Source organism: Somniosus microcephalus, chromosome 30, assembly GCF_052327205.1.
Source record: "Somniosus microcephalus isolate GS21.2 chromosome 30, FLI_Smic_1.0, whole genome shotgun sequence".
In the NCBI taxonomy this organism is placed as follows: Eukaryota; Metazoa; Chordata; class Chondrichthyes; order Squaliformes; family Somniosidae; genus Somniosus; species Somniosus microcephalus.
In genome coordinates this window covers 14,557,242-14,573,743 of record NC_141016.1, presented here as the reverse complement: position 1 = coordinate 14,573,743, position 16,502 = coordinate 14,557,242, and the positions used below count along the sequence as shown (strand labels likewise).

General features: G+C 47.0%; 1 protein-coding gene across 1 annotated transcript in view; it reads left to right on the top strand.

Moving 5' to 3' along the window:
* The first annotated feature begins 13,879 nt into the window (after window positions 1–13,879).
* Window positions 13,880–16,502, top strand: part of LOC147097929 (serine/threonine-protein phosphatase 2A 55 kDa regulatory subunit B alpha isoform) — a 91,749-nt gene continuing 89,126 nt past the window's right edge. Inside the window, exons 1-2 of the mRNA XM_085971004.1 lie at window positions 13,880–14,099; window positions 14,543–14,620. Coding sequence (XP_085827130.1) covers window positions 14,093–14,099; window positions 14,543–14,620 — 85 coding nt within the window. The 5' untranslated portion in view covers window positions 13,880–14,092. The remainder of the gene's footprint in view (window positions 14,100–14,542; window positions 14,621–16,502) is intronic.

Sequence of the window (16,502 nt, the reverse complement as noted above, 5' to 3'; positions counted from 1 at the left end):
CCTCAATCTGTTGTGTATGTACCTTTAAGGGAATAACTGGTCTCAGACTGCAGTACCGGCAGTGACCACCACTGTATAAAAGGCCCTAGCAGGCTTCTGTAGTTTCAGTTTCCAGGTTGTCTCCATTCAGTAAAGACTTGTTATAATCAACTCCTGCAGTCCGTGTCTCAATTATACACGGACATAATACTGGCGACGAGTAAGAAACGAACTTACCTGCAACTCGGCAGCACCTCAGACGACGTTATTGAAGGTCGAAGCCAGAAGAAAGAAAAAAAAAAATCCAAAGAAACTCGAGAAACAGGCGTCGACCGTGGGCAACCGCCCTCCAAATCATCGAATTGAAAAGTGCAGGAGAGACTGTCGAGAGCCAGGCTTGATTCTCCAGTCTGTGGTTTCCCAGCTAATCGGGCTGGTGGCAGACAGTGCACTGATCCTTCCTGGGCTGCGGCGGGCTAGAGTTCGATCGGGTGGCTCTGCAACGGGGCCGGGCAGCGAGTTGGGAAGCAAAGAGAGTGAGAGAGGGTGGAGCACACAGGGCGCGGCCGGTGCTTCGAAGCCGGGCAGCGTTCGGACCTAAGAAGAGGGAGGGAAGTGTCCCAGAGGGTCCGCTCCACGACGGGAACGGTTCTTCAATTAACGGAGCAAATATTGAAGCGCGATAGAAAAATAAAAATACCGCGGAGAGCGGCGTTGGCAGCAGCGATCGGGGAGGCGCGAAGACCATAGGGCGTCGCCATTACAGGATAGTAAAATAAATATAATCGCCAGCAACAGCATTGGCAGCGGCGGGAAAGCGCGGGAGGCGCCATCTTAACTCGGCGGGGAAGAAGGAAAAGCGTGGGAGGCGCCATTTTGATCTGTCGGGGACGAAGGTAAAGCGCGGGAGGCGCCATCTTAGATTTTCAAGATGCCAAAGACTGGCGATATCACTGCCTTCGATAATGCAATAGAAGACTGGACCACGTATGTGGAAAGAGTCGAGGTATATTGCGAGGCAAACGAAATAGCCGATGAGAAAAAGGCATTGGTATTGCTAAATTTAATGGGCGCAAGAACGTATGGCCTATTGCGGGACCTGATTACTCCAGCCAAACCGAAGGCGAAGAGTTTTAACGAAATTGTTGCTATCCTACAGGAACACCTAAATCCTATACCGCTGCTGATAGCAGAAAGATTTAAATTCCACAGGAGAAATCAGCATAAAAATGAGAGCAATGCTGATTACCTTACGGAACTACGCAAGCTATCAAAGCACTGCCAGTTCGGAGCAGGACTGGCAGATACCTTACGGGACAAATTTGTCTGTGGACTCCTGAGTGAAGGAACCCAGAAGAGGTTACTCTGAGAAAGAGCTGACGCTGGATAGGGCTTTCAGCGTGGCGGTGTCGTACGAAGCAGCAGCAAGGGGAGCTGTGGAAATACAACAAAAGCCACAGGAATACGGCACCCACGAAATGACACGGGGATTTGCAAAATGTTATCGCTGCGGCAGAACAAACCATGACCAGAAGGACTGCTGGTCCAAGGACAAAATATGCAGGCAATGCGGAAAGATGGGACACATTGCACGAGTTTGCAGGTCTGGGAAGAAGACCAACGACAACAAAAAGGCTACTAAGGAACCGTACAGGAAAGTACAAAAGATGACGGACAGCAGTTCCGAAGACCAGATGAGCGATAGTGAATCCGGGAACAAGAGACTAAGCTGTCTCAAACTTCACAACGTAATTGCAAAAGAGGATCACCGAACCATTTGGGTCACCCTCACGATAGCAGGGTCCCAAGTCAAAATGGAATTGGATACAGGATCAGCTCTAACCGTCATGAATCGACGAGACTACGAGCGGCTATTCTCACACATACCCTTGAGAGAGACATCCATTGTCTTGAGGACGAATACGGGGCAAAAAGTATACCCCAGAGGAAAAATAAAGGGTGCCTGTCGAATACAACGGCAAGAAAATACGGAAATTGTATCTCTACATTCTGCAAGATGGTGGACCACCGTTATTGGGACATGAATGGATCGGAAAGATAAGTTTAGACTGGCACTCCATTCAGGCACTGACGGTGGCTGGTAAAAAGGATGACGACGTCACTCCTGGACGATTGTCAACACTCTTAGCGGACGCCAAAGAGGTATTTCAACAAGAACTGGGCACTCTTAAAGGCGTAACCGCCTTGATAAAAATAGAGGAGAATGCAATTCCCAAGTTTTTCAAAGCAAGACCGGTACCATATGCAATTCGCCCAGCCGTCGAGGCAGAGCTGGAGAATCTGGAGAATTCAGGCGTGTTATCTAAGGTAGACTGGAGCGAGTGGACGACACCTATCGTTCCTGTCATGAAGAAAACGTTAAACAATAAGTCTGAGGAGCCAAGGAAGGTTCGCATCTGTGGGGACTTCAAGGTGACGGTGAACCCAGTCCTTCACACAGTACAATATCCTCTTCCAAGGATAGAAGATATCTTCGCCTCACTATCTGGAGGGAAGCGTTTTACAAAAATTGACCTAGCACAAGCATATTTGCAGATGGAGGTTGAAGAATCCTCTAGGAAGTATCTCATGATAAACACTCACAAAGGTCTTTACCAGTATAATCGACTGGTATTCAGAGTAGCATCAGCTCCGGCGATATGGCAAAGAGCGATGGAACAAGTCCTGCAAGGGATTCCGGGGACTCAGTGTTACTTGGACGACATCCTAGTGACAGGTGAAGATGACAGTGAACACCTTGCCAACCTAGAGCAGGTGCTCACTAGACTACGTGAACATGGGCTACGAGCCAATCGCCCCAAGTGCGAGTTTTTTAAGAAACAGATATCGTATTGTGGCCACGTGATTGATGAAGAGGGGTTGCATAAGTCCCCTGACAAAATTGAAGCGGTAGTTAAGGCTCCAGCGCCTGAAAATGTGTCGCAACTGAGGTTGATGTAAGAAAAAGGAGACTTACCATCAAGTAACTTTAAAGTAAGCTTTAAGTAACTTATAAACACACTATATACACAAGAGAGGTCTTTACCATGCCTCTGGTAGAAGCCTCTTACAATACTGAACAGACCAGTATTTATACCAGTCCAACAGGAAGTGACATATGACAGGAAGTGAGGTATGTACACAGTTCATAGTTCACAGGAAGTGATGACATAACTTCCCGGAAGTTATCGTTTTTATCACATTCTTCCCTCCTGCAGGATTAGGAGGCTGTGGTCTACCTTTTGGTCCGCAGCCGCCGAACAAGGAAGAGTCGCACCCGTTTGGATTCCCGTCGTAGAGGGTCGCTGGTCCGCTTACATGCGGTTGGCCATTGGTCAGAGTCTGTGTGGCCTGGATTGCCCTGTGAAGGGTCGGGGAGATCATGGCTTCGAGTACGAGCCCCAATAGGTTCAAAGTCGGACTGCCTCTGTTCAGAGGGAGGTGCAGAGCTGGTCTGTGGCGGATCAGTACTTTCATGCACGGTACTGGGAGGGTCGCAACCTTGAGCACGGGGTTCTACCGGCACCAAGCTAGTTGGTGTCCGATCAGGATCCTGGAGAGGGGTACCCGATAGGTCCCAAGAGTTTCCTGGTGAAATGCCATCACCCGATGTCCCACTAGGTCCTGGTGGGCAGGGAGCCAGATCCCGTAATGATACGGTAGATTCTCGGCCGTCGGAATATCGTATGTTTGCATAGGTGGGGTTGGCATCGGTTAGTTCGACCTCGTCTACAAGAGGGTCATTTTTAGACGTCCGAACGTATCTTCGGAGTAATACAGGTCCAGGAGTAGTTCGCCATGACGGGAGTGATGTCCCATGAGATGAGCGACGCTGGAATCCAAAGAACCGCTCATGAGGTGTAGTATTTGTGGCTGTAGAAAGCAGGGACCGTATAGAGTGCAATGCATCCGGAAGCACTGTTTCCCATTGCTGGTCTGGTAGGCCCCGAGATCTTAAAGCGAGACGTACGGAATTCCAGATGATACCGTTATACCTCTCTACCTGCCCATTTCCGATGGGATGGTATGGTGTTGTTTTGCTTGTAGCAATTCCCCGTTCTGAGAGGTAGTCCTTGAGTTCCCTTGACATAAAGGATGGACCCCGATCTGAGTGAATATAAGCCGGCATGCCACAGAGAGAAAATACCTGCTCAAGGCAGCAGATTACTGTGGACGCCAGCATATTGGAGCAGGGGAAGGCAAACGGAAAACGTGAATATTCGTCGATCATGGTGAGCAAATATGTGTTCCGAGTTGAAGAGGGCACTGGGCCCTTAAAATCGATGCTAAGTCATTGCATTGGTTGGGTTGCATGTATGAGTATACCATCTGAGGGGCGGAAGAACTGAGGTTTTAATTCCGCACAAAGCCGGCATTCTGAGCATATTTTCTTTACATCTCCAGTGGAAAAAGGGAGATTCCGTGATCGTACGAAATGTAGCATGCGCGTAACGCCAGGATGACACAAACCATTGTGGACATCCATGAGAGTGGAGGATGACATAGTGGAGCAGAATGCCCGTGTGAGGGTGTCCGGGGCCACATTCTCCTTGCCAGGCCGATAGAGAATGGTATAACCAAAAAAGAGGCCAGTTCCATCCTCCAAAGTTGTATTTTATTATTCTTAATTTTGGTTCGTTTTCGATTATCGAGCATGAAGGCGACTGATCGTTGGTCCGTGATCAATGTAAAGTGCTGGCGAGCTAGAAAATGGTTCCACTTCCGTACTGCCTCTATGATGGCTGTGGCTTCTCTCTCAACCGGAGGATAATGTAGCTCGGCACCTTGTAAGGTCCTGGACATAAATGCTACAGGACGACCTTCCTGATTCAGAGTAGCCGAGATCGCCACCTCCGAGGCATCACATTCAACCACGAAAGGGAGATTCTCATCAATGGAGTGAAGAGCCGCTTTCTCCAACTGTTTTTTGAGAAGGTTAAAGGCTGCAACAGCCGCTGTTCCCAGTGGAAATGATCTAGCATGCAGCAAGGGTTGGATTTTGTCCGAAAAATGAGGAATCCATTTAGCGTAGTATGCAAACAGACCGAGAGCCCGACGTAAAGAAGCCGGATTCTTAGGTGACGGGAGCTCTTGGAGCGGGCGAAGTCTTTCTGAGTCTGGCTTAATGATACCATTGCCTACGCAGTAGCCAAGGATGTTGATGGTCGGTTGCGACTCAACAGATTTGGATTCATTCAGGGTCAAATTACGGCGATGGAGGGCATCCCGAAATTTTTGGAGGTTGGAGTCGTGTTCCTGTTGATCGTGACCTGCAATGGTAATGTTATCAAGATAGGGAAAAGTGTCCCTTAGGTTTTCCTGCTTAACCAGGCCATCCATTGCCCGTTGAAAGACAGCCACTCCATTAGTAACCCCGAATGGGAGGCGACAAAATTGGTACAGCCGTCCATTAGCCTCAAAGGCTGTGTACTGCTTATCTGAGACCTTCAAGGGTACCTGATGATAGGCACTTTTTAAATCGTAAGTTGAGAACACTTTGTACTCGGCCAGTTTATTAACCATATCATCAATGCGTGGCAATGGGTAGGCGTCCAAGTCGGTATATTGATTGATGGTTTGCGAATAATCGATGCATAGTCGCTGTTTGTGAGGTTTTAGAGGATTCTTGACAATGACGACTTGAGCCCGCCAGGGCGACGAACATGGTTCAATGATATCCTCTGCTAGAAGTCGAGAGATTTCAGCCGCAATAAAAGATTGGTCTTCCTGATTAAAGCGCCGCGATTTCGTTATTATCGGTTTGCATTGAGGCGGAATACTGGCAAATAATGAGGGTTCATCAAGTGAAGCTGCTGATAATGCACAAAATGGTAATTTAGACGGTATATTAGAAATAGTAAGTCCGGGTTTGGATCCACCAAACTCGATGGTAAGTTTCTTATGCTGTTTTTGGAAGTCCAGCCCTAAGAGGAGATCACTACATAAGTCCTTGAGCACCGAAAGTCGGGTGGAGGGATACATATGACCATGAAGTGTCATATCAACAACACAAAAGCCGGAGATTCTGGTATTAAGTGATGACTGGGCCATCGCAATTGCCTGGTCCGATGGGAAGACATGTAGTTTCAATTTCGCAACAATCTGTTCCTTAATGAAACTATCAGTACTTCGAGTCAATTAAGGCATCTAAGGTATGCCCTTTAATTGAAATTTTTGTGGCTGCATGAGACAGGTTCTGTGGGCAAGCAGCTGTAATTGGTGTCGTTGCACAGAGAGTGGCTAAAACTCTCGGTGTGCTTCTTCGGGAGAGAGCTCGAGAGGAAGCTTGATAGGTCCTAGCTGGAGCATCTTGATAGGCCCTAATTGGGGCAGTTCGGTAGGCCTTAGCTGGATTGGCCCTCGTAGAGGCCCTTGATAGGCAAACTTTAGCAAAGTGTCCTTTTTTCCCGCAATAACTGCAGATTGCATTGCGAGCAGGGCAGGTTTTCCTAGGGTGAAAAGCATCTCCACAAAAGAAGCATTCCTTCCTAGATTGCCAAGAGGCTGCTAAAGTGGGGTCGTCCTCCTCTTCTTCATCAGAATTATCAGAATTAGATTCCCCCATGATAGGGTTCACCTGAGACCGCTTGAATTGTCTGGTTGCAGCTACAGCAGCAGATCGAGATCTGGGCAGCTGATAGAGGTCTGCATTTCCCTTTGCCAAATCCAGTGAACAAGCTAGGTCAAAAGCTTTTTGTAGCTCAAGTGTTTTACTTTCTAGTAGATGCTGGCGTATAAATGGAGAGGCAATCCCGCAGATGAAAGCATCACGAATCATTTCTTGGCGGTACAGCTCAGCTGGGGCTGCCTGAAAGTTACAATCTACGCTGAGCCTGCGAAGTTCTTGCAGGAATTCGTCAATTGATTCCCCTGGCCCTTGTCGGGCTGTGGCCAGTAGATGTCTAGCATAGACCTCATTTGGGGTCTTCGCATACAGTTTCTTAAGTGCCCGAATCACCTCTTCGTAATTATCCCATTCATCAACATATTCGAACACTTTTGGGGTCACATAATTGACAAGTATCTTCAATTTAGCAGGAGCATCCGCTTTACATTCATCCAGAAAATTCTCAAAAGTACGATACCAATGCTTCCATACCCTGCCAGCTGCTGGTGTATTCGGGTCCAAGTCCAGACGAATAGGTCTAAGGATTTTCTCCATGATGGGTGGTTCCCTGGATCCTTAACTTCCGAGTTTGTCTGAAGGTCTAGTATTTGTCAGTGTAAATATTAAGTTACTTAAATTGATGTAAGAAAAAGGAGACTTACCATCAAGTAACTTTAAAGTAAGCTTTAAGTAACTTATAAACACACTATATACACAAGAGAGGTCTTTACCATGCCTCTGGTAGAAGCCTCTTACAATACTGAACAGACCAGTATTTATACCAGTCCAACAGGAAGTGACATATGACAGGAAGTGAGGTATGTACACAGTTCATAGTTCATAGTTCACAGGAAGTGATGACATAACTTCCCGGAAGTTATCATTTTTATCACAGAGGTCATTCCTCGGATTGGTGAATTACTACAATAAGTTTTTGCCGAATTTGTCCACAATTCTGCATCCACTGAATGCCCTACTACGAACGGGAGTAGCATGGAAATGGAGCGATGAATGTAAGCGGGCCTTTCAGAAGAGTAAGGACCTAATCACTTCAAGAGAAGTATTGGCTCACTACAACCCATCACTACCGATAAGACTGGCGTGTGATGCGTCTCCCTACGGCATTGGGGCGGTACTGTCACATAAATTCCTTGATGGTTCAGAGAGGCCGATAGCTTTTGCGTCACGCTCGTTAACTTCAGCCGAGCGTAACTACGCCCAGATTGACAGAGAGACCCTCAGCCTGGTGTGGGGGGTGAAGAAGTTCAATCACTACCTGCACGGTCAGAAATTTACTCTACTAACTGATCATCAACCTCTCGTCTCCATTTTCAACCCTCAGAAGGGCGTACCGATAATGACGGCACAACGGCTACAGAGGTGGTCCCTTTTCCTAGGGGCACACCAATATGACATCGAGTACAAAGGAACTAAACAGCATGGGAATGCTGATGGATTGTCGTGCCTACTGTTGCCAGCGGTGGAAGAAGAACTGGCAGTGGATCCAGTGGAGTTATTCCACTCGACTATAGTCGAATGTCTCCCTGTGACGAATGCAAACATAGAAAAGGAAACACGAAATGACCCGACACTCTCCTGGGTCTATGATTTAACGGTGAAGGGATGGCCAGCACATGGCGAACCACTGCTGCCAGCATTCTCGCCAAGAAGAGAACAGCTGTCAGTGTGCAGAGGAACCTTGATGTGTGGATCCAGAGTAGTAATTCCACCCAAATTGAAGGATAGAGTGCTCAATGAGCTTCATGAGGGTCATCTGGGAGGGGTAAAAATGAAGAACTTAGCCAGAGCGTTTGTGTGGTGGCCGGGAATCGATAGAGAAATCGAAGAGATGACCAAGAGCTGTACAGGATGCCAGAAGGTCCAAAACGCCCCACCACAAGCCCCTCTACATCCATGGGAGTGGCCCTCATCTCCATGGCAAAGGGTGCACATTGATTTTGCTGGTCCCTTTATGGACTCGATGTTTTTAATTGCGGTGGATGCACATTCAAAGTGGCCAGAGGTAATAAAAATGTCCTCAACCACCACAGAAAAAACTATCACAGTCTTACGAACCATATTCGCCAGAAATGGGCTGCCTGAACAGATTTGCTCCGACAATGGACCACAGTTTGTGTCTGGAGAGTTCCGGAGGTTCTTAAAGAACAATGGTGTTAAGCATTACACATCCGCCCCATATCATCCAGCCACTAATGGATTGGCCGAGAGGTTTGTTCAAACATTCAAGAAGGCTATCAAGGCAATGTGTAATGAAGATATACCCCTACAACACAAGGTGGATAACTTCTTGTTTGTCTACCGGAATGCGACACATGCGGTTACCAACCAAACTCCAGCCATGATGTTCTTCAATCGAAGACTACGATGCCGCTTGGATTTGGTTAAGCCAAATGTCAGAAGAGATGTGGAGAACAGGCAGTTTCAGAATATGAATGAAAGGCCGACCAGGAGTTTTAAGATAGGTCAACCAGTTTTGGCCTGGGACTACCGCACAGAGAAATGGCAGCCAGGAACGATCTGTACACGGCAAGGACCTCTAATGTATACCGTGGACGTTGGAGAGAGCATTGTAAGACGCCATGCTGACCAGATTCTAGAGTCACTGGAAAACGTCAACTCCACACCACGATCTGATACACCTGGCGATGAAACCGAAGTACCAATTGCATCTACCGCAGAATCGGTGATATTGGAAGCAGACGGACCAAACAATGACATTGATCCCGACTCAACCTTGCCAGAAGAACCTGATATCCCAAAGAGGCGTTATCCAGACAGAATCAGGAAGCCTCCTCAAAGACTGAACTTATAATTGCTTAACTTCAACCAATGTATCTAGCAACTGTAATTGTAATTGTAATTAGTTATTATTTAGTTGTTAAATGAATGTTATGTACTGTTTATCTAAAAGGGGAGGAATTGTTGTGTATGTACCTTTAAGGGACTAACTGGTCTCAGACTGCAGTACCGGCAGTGACCACCCCTGTATAAAAGGCCCTAGCAGGCTTCTGTAGTTTCAGTTTCCAGGTTGTCTCCATTCAGTAAAGACTTGTTATAATCAACTCCTGCAGTCCGTGTCTCAATTATACACGGACATAATACAATCAACATCACTAAAACAGATGATCTGATCATTATCACACTGCTGTTTGTGGGAGCTTGCTGTGCGCAAATTGGCTGCCACGTTTCCTACATTACAACAGTGACTACACTTCAATAAAAGTACTTCATTGGCTGTAAAGCGCTTTGGGACATCTGGTAGTTGCGAAAGGCGCTATAGAAATGCAAGTCTTTTTTTTAATGTCAGCTGAGAGCAAGCTTGTCCTCACCAGACCTCCATGTACATGCACCTTCCAGCCAGATGGTAATCAGGGGCAAGGATTTTTTTCTCCCCACCCCCCCACCTCGTTAGCCCACGGACACTGAGGCATTAAGTTTTAAACGCCGGCCTTTCATCTCTGCAACCTGGCTTCGAAGTCAACCCAGGCTGGCAGGGGTTTGGGTGGGGGGGGTGGTGAATGATTTTTCTGCTTGCTCACTGTAAGGGTTTTATGTGAATTGGATTTGGGGGGTGGGGGCAGTCTCACTTCAGTTCCCAGTGGACATGGGGGCTGAGACAATATAAAAACAACCGTAAACCTGCACTTCGAGACACCCTAGTCCACTCCTCTATCAGCCCCAGCACCCCTTCGTCTGGCACCTTCCCACTGTCCAGGGCCCCAAACACCCCTTCCAGGTGAAACAGCGATTTACTTGTACTTCTTGCAATCTAGTATACTGTATTCGCTGCTCACGATGCGGTCTCCTCTACATTGGGGAGACCAAACGCAGATTGGGTGACCACTTTGTGGAACACCTCTGTTCAGTCCGTAAGGCTGACCCCGAGCTTCCGGTCGCCTGTCATTTCAATTCACTGCTCCATTCCCACTCGGACCTCACCGTCCTTGGCCTCTTGTATTGTTCCACGGAAGCTCAACGTAAACTCGAGGAACAGCACCTCATCTTCCGATTAGGCACTTTGCAGCCTTCCGGACTCGATATCGCGTTCAACAATTTCAGATCATAACCTCGGCCCCTATTACTTTTTTACTTATTTTTTTTTTTTCCCCACCCCTTTGTTTTGGGTTTTCCCTCCCCCCCCCTTGCTTTTTCTTTTACATGGCAGCTGTCTCTCATTCTGCCAGTACATTTCACACCTAATCTGAGCTGTCTTTTGTCTCCACTAGTCCTATCACCATCTCGTCTCGTTTTGAATACCTCTTAATGTCTATTCACTTCTTTTGTTCCCTCCCCAGCCCTCCTTTCGATCTATTTCATTTCCTTTCCAGTTTTGAAGAAGGGTTTCGACCCGAAACGTCGACTGTGATTTCTCTCCACGGATGTTGCCTGGCCTGCTGAGTTTTTCCAGCATTTTCTGTTGTTGTTTGATAAATTACAGTGAGTTGGTGACTGTGGGAAATTGAAAAATGCCAGACTGGTACATTGGGGGGCGCTCTTCTGAACATGGGACTCAGCCACATTGATCGGAGAGAGAGCTTCACCCCACGTCTGACCTTCTGTACCTGATCTGACTGTGCGCCACATTGAAGCTGAAATAGAAAGTGTTGCGTTCCTCAGCTTACTAACACCTCTCAGTTTGAGCACAGCACCAAAATGTTAAAAAGAACATATTTTGGTGTATTCTACAGCATGCTGCCTGGGTCCAGATAATAAATGATTTCCATAGCTTTAAGAAATGAGTTGGTTTCCCCCCCCCCCTCCTCCCCCCGATGAGTGCTTCCTACATTTCTGAAAACCTGAATTTCAACTTCAGAAGGGACTAAAGGAATGCTGAAATATTTTGCCACCATCCCTATAAATTGACTTGAAGCCCAAATTTCGGACCGGTATCCTGACTGCAACTGTCGAACAATCTAACTTTATTTGTAACAAGGGATAAAAAGAAAAACATGTCAATTTTGGAAACCTGAAATAAAAAGAGAGATACGCAGCAGGCCTGCCGACGAGAGAAGCTTGGGCAAGGGACACGCCTGAAACCCGCCTGTTGTGTTTCAGAGGCTGTGTATTTGCAGCACTTCAACATCACTAAGAAAAAACAGATGATCTGGTCATTGTCACACTACTGTTTGTGGGAGCTTGCTCTGCGCAAATTGGCTGCTGTGTTTCCTACATTACAACAGTGACTACACTTCAAAAAGTACTTCATTGGTTGTAAAGCACTTTGGGACGTCCGTGGTCGTGAAAGGCGCTATATAATCATAATCATAATCATCATAATCAACTTTATTGTCATTGTTAGTGCACAAGTGCAGTACAACGAAATGTAGGCTTGCGGCTCCCGAGAGTGTACATTTAGATTAAGATATTTAAACATTCAACATTCATTTGGCTTGTAATACATTAACATAAACATAACCATAATAAAGTGCATTGGCAGATGTTAAGGCTTTAGAGTTTATTTGTGGAGTTCAGTAGGATGACAGCCCTGGGAAAGAAGCCGTTCCTAAATCTGGTCGTACGGGTGCGAATGCATCTGTAGCGTCTCCCAGATGGCAGGAGGGTGAACAGACTGTGGCTGGGGTGGGTAGGGTCTTTGATGATGGTCCGTGACCTCCGTAAACAGCGTTTCTGGTATATGTGCTCTATGGTCGGTAGCCAGGTGCCGGTAATGCGTTGGGCAGTTTTGACTACCCGCTGCAGGGCTTTCCGGTCATAGTAGCTACAGCTGCCATACCATACTGTGATACAGTTCGTCAGGATGCTCTCTATTGTGCAGCGGTAAAAGTTAGAGAGGATCAGGGGTGACAGGTTACATCCCTTCAGCCTCCTTAGGAAATATAGGCGCTGCTGGGCCTTCTTCACCAGAGAGGAGGTATTGAGGGACCAGGAGAGGTCTTCCGTGATGTGGACTCTGAGGAACTTAAAGCTGTCCACCCTTTCCACCACAGCCCCATGGATGTGGATGGGGGTGTGACTTCCGCCTTTAGACTTCCTGAAGTCCACAATGATTTCTTTGGTTTTCTTGATGTTAAGGGCCAGGTTGTTATCGGCGCACCACTTCACGAGATGCTGGACCTCCTCCCTGTAGGCTGACTCATCGTTGTTGGTGATCTGGCCTACTACCGTGGTATCATCCGCAAACTTGATGATGGTGTTGGAACCATGAACAGCCACACAAATGCAAGTCTTTCTTTTTTTCACTTAATTTTGCATTGCTAACAACAGTGTTCCTATATCGTTGGGACTCTTTAAGGGTAGAGGTTGCCTGGCCACATGGAAAGCAGCGAAAACTGGTGTTACAGACCATGGTGTTACTGTGGTGTGTCCTGGCCAACATCTATCCCTCAATGAACATCACTAAAACAGATTGTCTGGTCATTATCACATTGCTGTTTGTGGGTGCTTGCTGTGCGCAAATTGTCTGCCACGTTTCCTACATTACAACAGTGACTACGCTTCAAAAGTACGCCATTGGCTGTAAAGCGCTTTGGGACGTCCTGAGGTTGTGAAAGGCGCTATATAAATGCAAGCCTTTCTTCTTTATACTTGCTGAGTTATGGGTGGTTGACAACATCTTGCACCTTCAACGCAGTCAGTAAAATATCCCAAGGTGCTTCATAGGAGCGATTATCAAACAAAATTTAACACTGAGCCACATAAGGAGATTACTAGGACAGATGGCCGAAGCTTGGTCACAGAGGTAGGTTTTAAGGAGTGTCTTAAAGGAGGAAGGAGAGGTAGAGGCGGAGAGGTTTAGGGAGGGAATTCCAGAGCTTAGGGCCACGGCAGCTGAAGGCACGGCCGCCAATGAGGGAGCGATGGAAATCAGGGATGCGCAAGGGGCTGGAATTGGAGAAGCACAGATATCTCGCGGGGGGGGGGGGCGGTCTGGAGGAGATTACAGAGATGGGGAGGGGGCGAGGCCACGGAGGGATTTGAAATCAAGGATGAGAGTTTTTAACTCGAGGCGTACCCGGACTGGGAGCCAATGTAAGTCAGCGAGCACAGGGGGTGATGGGTGAGCGGGACTCGGTGCGAGTTAGGCTACCTTTCCAACAAATTTGCAGGTGCAAAGCTGAACAATTTGACAATGCAAATAAAAATAACGATTGCTGAATATTTAAATATATAGATATAATATGTAAAATGGATTTAAAAGTGTGCAAGCTGGACATACCAGCAGGGCACACCACCAGTATGGGAGATGTCTGCAGCTGGCTCTGGCCCCGCCCCCTTGCTCCTGTGTTCGCCCCCCCTCCCTCCCGGAGACGGTGACGTCAGTGGAAGATGGCCGGGGCGGGCGCGCCGCCATTTTGAAGGGCGGCCGCGGGCTCAGAGAGCGGGGGAGGGCACAGCCAGCGCCATCCGAAGCCAATCCGCCGCCATCCTCTGCCAGCTCCGGCCCGGCCTGTCCGCCAGCAGCCTCGGCCGCATTCTCGGCCACCGCGCTCACACCGGGGACCTCCATTTCCAGCCGATTCCGCCATGGCAGGTGAGAATTGAAGCATGAAAAAAAAAACACACACACACACAGGCAGCAGAGAAGGCTCCCCCTGTCTCTCCATCATGCCCTTTTGGTTGGATTTGTTTTTCTTAAAATAGGAAGCAATTTTTCTCTTCCTTTCACACTCCTGAGCTTCTCATTCAAGGCCTGGGGACTGAGTGCTAAAGTCATTCTGCCTGGGAGTGAAGAGAAGGGGGAGGAAAAGGGCAGCAAAACAGCCTGGGGAGGACCAAAGCCTTTAACATTATCAATAATTATTATAATTGCTAGAGTTTAAAACAGTCTATTGATTTGTTTTATTAAGAACCAGTCCCCAGGCTAAGGCTGGAAGGATCTGTGCCCCCCTAGCAACTAATAATGTTTAATTTATTTTTAAAAATTAATTATTAAATGCATATTTATTAATTTTTCTCTCTCTCCCATTCATTCAGGAGTTGGAAGTGGTGGCAATGACATTCAGTGGTGTTTCTCTCAGGTGAAAGGGGCTATAGACGATGATGTTGCAGAAGGTAAAAAAAAAACCACAGTTACATTTCCCTAGATTTCCTCTCGCCCACCCCATCCAGGTTTTTGTTGCTCTCGGTGTCTGTGTACATCTCTGCACTGGTGTTTTGTGGTATTTTTCCTTTGGAAGATTAAAGCGTCTGTTGCAGTTTTCTTGCTGGCTTTTCCTGAATGCAATTCCCATTTTTGATGATGTCTGGGAGGTTCTGAAGATGCATCGTGTGGATTACTTGGGGAATGAATGTAATTGTGAAATGCTCCATTATGTGTGTGTGTTTTATGTACACGGTGGGTGTGTTCATTGAGGGTGGGAGGAAGTACAGTATTTAGCAGTTAAGTATGAATGGGATTTAGGTTGTGGACATTGTGGCATGGACCAGGGCTATGAATTCATCATCAAACTTGCCTATACTCTAATTGTGATTTGCGATTAATAGTTGAGTGATCTGAAGTGCAGCAGGCCTTCAGCTGCTAAAGTTGAACTAAAGTGAAGGAGTTTTTTGCTAAAATACTTCCTGTGGGGGGCATTTCTTGCCCTACATCCACTGACTACTGCTCGCATTTTGCGTTTTGCATGGGTTGAGTTAATTAAGATCGCACCATTCTGCTCAGTGAAAAGCAGCAAGGTTTTTGTTGCTCGTTGCTATCCCTTTGATTTTCTGCATGGCCATCAAACAAAATACAACGTGTACACGGAGATCCTGGAATACGATTCTTGCGGACTGTTACAAGGTTTCAGACGGATCTCCGAGCTGATTTAATGGAAGAATACCTGGTGCGTTTCAGCATTGAGTGAAGTTGCTGGACTGCACAGAGTGTTTGCTTTCTGTATACACCAGGCAGTGTCATTCTGATTTCAGTAAATCAGAATGGTGTGTGGTGTAATTTTAGTACTATATCTGTTTGAACCGTAAAACAGACAACATTACAATTCAGGATTATTGCCTTTCCAAACTTGGGCTGTGTCGAAGGGAATTTTGTGTAACATCCGGGTGAAGTACTTGTGATTGCAGATCTCTCATTGGGCTGGCAGTAAATTGAAATGAATCAAGTGTATTACATGGGTGTCTTGCACAACAAACTGGCTTAAGTGTATATACGAGAAATAAGGTTGGTGATGACACTGGTTTAATCTGTCAGTAGGGTTTTATGTCTCTAAAGTTCCTTTTGAAATAAGACACTCCTGTAAAATTGATCAGTACCCTCTTAAGTTGAGTGTAAATTCATTGATCTGTGTGGCAAGGCTTCTTGACTTCAGATTGCATATCCTGTGCAAATATACAGCTCTATTTGTTGGCCTTTGATATTTGATGGAGGAGTGAAGTGATGGGTAAAGTTAAGAAAAGTGAAACTTTGCACCAGTGTTGGCTGAGAGGAACTTGGCAGGGGCACTGGTGGTGGGATGGATGGAGGTGAATAATGCGGTGGGATCCTTGGTCCTTGGTTTAACCTCTCGCCTACAGTGTGGCACCTCTGACGCTGCAGCCCTCACTCAGTACTGTGCCCGTGTCTGGCTAGATTGCGTGCTTAAGACTTGGGGGTTCGGCACAGCCCAGGGGCAGGAGTGTGACTGACTGAGCCAAGTAATGTAACGAACGTGGGAGACGTGCTTTGTACTGGAGACAGATTTCAATGCCTGGTACAAGGCATTCAATCTCTTGATTACTGGTTAGACTACACTGTTAGTTTGCATTTATTGACGCGTGCACACTGTGTTGCCATCAGGCTTGCTTATGTGCTTTCATCTCAGGGCTGCAAGCCAGATTCAGATAAAGACTTGCATTTATATAGCGACTTTCACGACCACCGGACATCCCAAATTGCTTTACAGCCAATGAAGTACTTGTGAAGTGTAGCCACTGTTGTAATGTAGGAAACGCAGCAGCC